The 6,000-nt window shown below is 43.6% G+C and overlaps 1 protein-coding gene across 2 annotated transcripts in view; it reads right to left on the reverse strand.

The window, feature by feature from the left end:
• Rcd5 (microspherule protein Rcd5) overlaps positions 1-5,760 on the reverse strand; it is a 58,932-nt gene extending 53,172 nt beyond the window's left edge. For both annotated transcript variants that reach the window (XM_077687839.1, XM_077687838.1), the window contains exons 1-2: positions 5,574-5,760; positions 974-1,064 (exon numbers count right to left, since the gene is read on the reverse strand). In XM_077687839.1, coding sequence (XP_077543965.1) covers positions 974-1,049 — 76 coding nt within the window. In that variant the 5' untranslated portion in view covers positions 1,050-1,064; positions 5,574-5,760. The remainder of the gene's footprint in view (positions 1-973; positions 1,065-5,573) is intronic.
• Between the last annotated feature and the right edge of the window lie 240 nt (positions 5,761-6,000).

The raw sequence follows: 6,000 nt of genomic DNA on the forward strand, positions 1-6,000 counted from the left end.
AAACTGGTTCCACCAAAGGCAAAACTAATGCCCAAGACAAGTTCTTTCTAAAGACACTGCTCTGAACTTGTGAATTACAAAACTTGAGGGGAGACAGTGGGCGACAACAGTGCATTCCTTCATAGAGCAGGGTAATAACAGAATTTTTAGGAACAGAAATTTTAATAAAACCTTTAAACTGGGACAAAAAAGTGATGTTAGCAACTATGCATTGTTCTGAAAACCACGTGCAAAAATCAGGTCTTGTTTTTATTTTTGAGCGGCTATGAATATCAATGCTTGAAAAGCAGTAAATAAACAATGTAATGGTGATTGGGCACACGACTGCCAACTCCTCCTCAAGTTAACCGGAGATGTCTTAATCTTGCTAGCTTCTGTTACGCAGGACACAATAGTCTTTAAACAATTTTATGGTTTTAAATCTATCTCTCCCCCTTCTAGCCCTTCCTCCACACGCAAATTACAATAATTGCGCCCCCTGTTACAACACTGTTCCGAATAGTCTAAGGGAACCACACTTACAGCGTTCATTTATTTTGCAGTTTGGTTCCCGCACGTTCTTTCCATCAAAACACAGCAGAAAGCTTATGATGGCTACTTGCAGCAAACCACAGAATCCGCCTCTCAGCAAAGGCGAACAGTTGAGCCGGCTCAATTTACTTAACCTAAATCTATGTTTCCGGATCAAGATAATACAGCTATTAGAAACAGAGCAAGCGTAACAAAAGTCACTCAGTTTCGAATGACCCATACTTACTGCGTCTGGTTCTACGAGCTGCAACGTGCAGTAAGCACTTTTAGATATTGTCACTTGTGCCGGGTACAGAAACCTAATTCCCCTATCAAGTGGCCCCTTACTTACTGGTTTCGACTTTATTAGCTGTAAAAGGGTGCCAGCACATTGTGGCAAGAACGTCGGCCACTTCTATTTCATCATTAGAATGGCCGCTGAAAGTTTGTGCTTTCTGCTCACCTGGTGCTTGCGACGTTTCACTCACATCCTGGGAATTGTCACTCACAACGTTACCCAATACAAGGTTGGACGACATGTCGGTAGTATCGACCTGTCAGCAAGCAAAATGCAGTTGCGAGTTGTAAGCAGCAGATCAACAACAGCGCACGGCTTACGCTGAAAAAATTCCTCAGGGCGCTGAAGTCTGCTTACGTGCTTCGAAGGCGAAAGCCTGAAGATAATTATCGAAGACTTCCTTACCAATACATCGTGTTTGGGCGTTCGCTTTTTGTCTTCTGGTGCGAATTAACTCAACAGGCAGACTGGTGACACTTCCCACCACAGCTACTTCAGAATCGAAGTACTCCATTCACCTGTTGTGTCATAGGCTAACTTTGCGCTGGCAACGTGCTGAGGTAGTATGGTGGTAATGCACTCGCCTCCTACTCTGGAGACCTGTGTTCGATTCCTGTATGATCTCAATAGTGCTTTTTATTTACTTTTCCCAGCGGTGGCCATTTTCTGTGCCGAACAACGTTGACTTTTCGCACAATGGGGCACTTCGCCTTTAAAAGTATGCATGTGACATTTTTGCCGCCACCATGACAATCAAGGATCAGGCCACTTGGGCACAGAAGCAAGAAACACGTTTTATGCTCTGTCCTTTCAAACTCCTCCCAGACAAAGAAGTGCCCATCAGCTGTGTCGCATTACAAGAACAGTGACACTAGATCTGGGCACGAAAGCAATAACCACGTAAAATGAAATCAGATAATTTTTGCAGTTTGCAGCAACACTTTCTCAACACCTTATGGCTGCAGAATCAAATACCAGCAGGGTCCTTTTCCCTCTCAACCACCTTGGACGCTGAGCTCTCTCGTTCCAATTTCTTTTTAAATCGTTGCTTACCTTTATTACACGGAATGTTTTCTAAAAGGACAGTTCTGGGAAAAAGAATCACTCTGTGACCACCATTTAGCTTCACGAATGAGGGCAAAATGCCACCACACAAAAAAAAAGGGGGGGGGGGGAAAGAAATTACTTTTTCCTGCTGTTTTCTTCATTTAATGCGAGCGAGCAAAGAGTACATTGACACTTGCGAGGATTTCCCAAAAATTGCATTCCTTTGTTGAATTCAACCTGTTTTATTTGTCTTTGTCATACATTACTTGCTAAAAGTATTCAGGGTCACCCCAACCCCCCCCCCCTCCAAAAGGAACGAACTTTGTATAGTATATTAAGCATTAAAGTGCACACTGCTGTGTTCCCAGTAATACATTTTCATGAAACTCCATTAAATCGTTATTGAAAAGCTTACTTTGGACAGCCGTTGTTACGGGCTAAAACGCTTTTATTAAGTAAACACACACCTCAAACTTTACACCTTATTATGTTGCTCTGCATTGCCTTTTTCCCAGATATCACACGGTCCCCCCCCACCACCACCGGCCGAAGTCTTGTGGCACCTGCACTTTACTGCTTCGTGGTCATGCTGTAGGCATGCGGGTCATTGAGAAGAAATTTAACGTGTGCACATTTCTTTTTAAAGCTCAAACTTCTTCGCATCCAGAAGAACACACTTCCTTAATGGCCAATAAAATCTGACAGGTGCCTGAACTAAAAAAAAATAAAAATTGTCTTTTTGTGAAATACATCTTTGGAGCCAGAGCAATGTATAATGTCAGCAGCATATGGAAACAAGAGGCACAACAGCTCCTTTCATGCTATTTTGTGCTTAGGAAAAGCAAGTGCCTGAGTTTCAATATATCACTTTGGTGGGGTCATTGAAGACTGGCTCTTGGTCATAAATGACACAACCTACATGACACAGACACTGACAGTGCCACGAGCCCTCTTGATGTGAAAAAATTATATTGCGTTGAAGAATAACATGCTTTTTTTTAGGTGTGAGACAGTTTTCTGGAGTTTTTTTTTTTTATGCTTCTGTTTTTCTACTGCAAATCTATGCAATCACTGAAGTATCAAATTTTTCTTTTTTAAAACAATTAAATGCCACTTTGAAACCTTGTCACAGAAATGGTAGTTCCCTGAGCAGTTTAAAATAGCAAAAGGGAATCTAACTCACATGTCTGCACTGCCGTCCTAAAACCGAATATGTACAACAGCTGCGACCTGTACACTAATCAAATAAGATGCAAATAAAATGCAAAAACAAATGTGTAATTATCACGAGAGAGGGGGGGGGGGTACTTTTATTCTCATAAGTGCGACAAGTCGTGGACCTTTAGCTGGTTCAAGATTTCTTTTCACAAAACCGCTTCACTGCCAAATAAGTGATTGCAGGCAACAACAAATGTTGCTGAGAAACAGTTATGCATGTCCACTTTCCAATGCTCAGAGCCGAGAACTGCAGCCTTTTGTAAGACGTAGGTACCTGGGCACTGGACACAAATGCACACCTTTCGTTACCCAGATGATAAGACGTTATCGCTAGCAATTCAGTTTGTTTTTTTCCCCCAAGTAGCATAGAACATAGGCCCACTGCTGTGTTAAACTTCCTCATCCAAATCAGACACCCGTTCTACAAAAGGCATTATTCAGTATTTTTCATACTTGAACTCGCGGCACAACAGTATACAACAGGCTCAATTAGCAGATGAAAAATATTTTGGCTGGCGTGTACTTGCTTAGCAAGCACTGCCCACTCTCCCCCAACCCAGCAACCCGGTGTCACCCTGCTTCACAACTTGTGGTGAGAGCAGTCTATTTTTATCCAAACGCTACCACTCACTGACAAGCCAGAGTCACTTAATTATTATAATTAACTACTATTAATATTCCCAGAAGGTCGGACGCAACTCTAGTGATGGCTACATGTGGACGAAACCCCAAAGCAAAAAAAAAAAAAACTGACTTGTCTATCTAGTCAGTGAGCGGTTGTGGTTAGGCCGGTTGGGAAAAAATCGAGACTGCTCTGCTCTCACCATCAGCTGTGACGCGTGCGTGACGCGCAACGCTGGGATAGAGGGAGATTGGTCGACGCTTACTAGACGCCAGCCGAATTTTCTTTTGCCCTAGTTTTTAGATTCCCGCGTCTCAAAATTTTCGTAAAAATCAAGAAGGCCTGCTCCCACCGGATGCGACAATGGTAGTGGTTGGGGTAGTGGGAGGTTGGGGTAGTTGGGGTTAGGGTAGTGGGAGAGTTGGCGACGCTTAGCAGACGCCAGCCGTTTCCTTTTTTCTTTGTTCTTAGCTTCCCGCGCCTCAGAGCATTATTTTCAGTACGTAACACACAGAGAACGTAGAACAGACTGAATAAGTCAAGTCCACTTATAACGATACCGTTTATAACAATATATCGGATATAACGATGAGCAGCTATGGCACCGTTAACTTTTGTATTCTTCCTATGGTAAAATAAACCGCTTATTACAATGCTCCAGTGCCACGATATCGGATATAACGATTGAATCCGGTTATATTGTGCACCAAAAGTGCAACAGTGATGACTAACAACGCGGTTGCGCAGCCTACTCAGGTAGTTTCTTCGTAGGAGGCCCAGTGCATGACACAGTCCCTCGGGGACTTTGTTTCCGCCAAGGACATTTACCTCAGTTAGGTGAAGCGCCTATAGATGCTCTTAGAAAAGATTTGCGCTAGCTTCACACGCGGCAAACAAAGGTGACCGACTGTGGCTTCTTTTCGGCAAATTAGTAGTAGTACGACCTTGATGGCATGCGAATAAAATGGTTTGAGCTCTGTTCCGTCTTTTTATTTCGCAACCCGCTTATAACAATTATCGGTTATAACGATGGGATTTCACTGGCACTTGGATATTGTTATAAGTGGACTAGACTGTATCTGCAACTAGAGCCACTAAATGAACTACGCTTATCTAGAGGCTCTAGCTGCAACGAATGCGTGCACTTCGTACAAAAGTACCGAAATTTGAAGTTTTCACTAGCGCAGAAACACTGTAAAACTGAACATAAAAGCTGCAATGAAAAAAATAAGTCACAGTTTCCCACAAAAATAAATCAGGATGATGATGAGCTCAGCGACAGGCACATGCCGCAGCAGGCGGCCGAAGCGCACCAGAAAAACAAGCGCGAGGTAACCGCACAAAATTTCATGCACATAGCTTGAGGGTCAATAAGGTCTATAGGCCTTACTGTGAATATTAAGAGTGCCTTTGCCGCTAATTGGACAAAAATTAGCATTGATATTACCACTCTGCAAGGGAAAGTGATGGCTTAAGGTTCTAGCCGTGCTAACTTCTCCAAAAACCTTAGGGGCGCTTACTGTTACACGGCGAAGCTTTCTTATTCGAACGATTCGAATGCCACCACCTTTATACGCACGTGATGGTGCCAGCAGCGTCTTGTGCGTGATCGTACCACCGCGCGTGGTGTTCTTTGCTGCTTTTTCGTCGACGCACGAAATAGAACCCACAACCACGTGCCTAACCAGCTTATTCTTCGCCGCACAGCTTACTTAAAAGCGGTGCCAGTACGCGGCAAAACTAAAAAAAAAAGAAAAAAAAAACCGAGAGGCCAGACAATTTGCGAACATAACAAGCGAGGCGAGAACACCAAGGGTGCACCGAAGATGATCCTGGAGTACGGGCAGCTAGGCAGCAAAAAAAAAAACACCCACTCGCCTTGTTTTTCTTTTTGCAAGAGTATTCCGATTGTAACCTTCGCGCACCGTTCAATGCACACGTTTAACTACGCCGCGACGACGGCACAAGTAAAACAACACTAAAACCGTGGCTGAAACCACAGCGAAAAGTTGAGAACGCGCTGAACATGCTAGCACTACTTAGGCCAAAGAGAGGATTTTTTGCTGCTAGGCAACACTGGCAACACTACCTCACTACCTCTACCAGTATGCCTGTATAAACCAACATAGGGACGGTCGTTTCGCAGGCTATCCGTAACGCGGCGCGGTCCAAGAGCCTCCTATTTAGTGTGAAACTCTATGGCATTGAAGGCATAGAGTTTCATACAAATACAACCTCCCTTATAAAGTGGCATTCATTGAGCCACTAAATAAACTTTATTTTTAGAGACGCCAGCTTAACGGAG

This window comes from Haemaphysalis longicornis, unplaced genomic scaffold (genome assembly GCF_048455015.1).
Source record: "Haemaphysalis longicornis isolate Haplotype H1 unplaced genomic scaffold, Haemaphysalis longicornis Haplotype H1 scaffold_1, whole genome shotgun sequence".
NCBI classification, from domain to species: Eukaryota; Metazoa; Arthropoda; class Arachnida; order Ixodida; family Ixodidae; genus Haemaphysalis; species Haemaphysalis longicornis.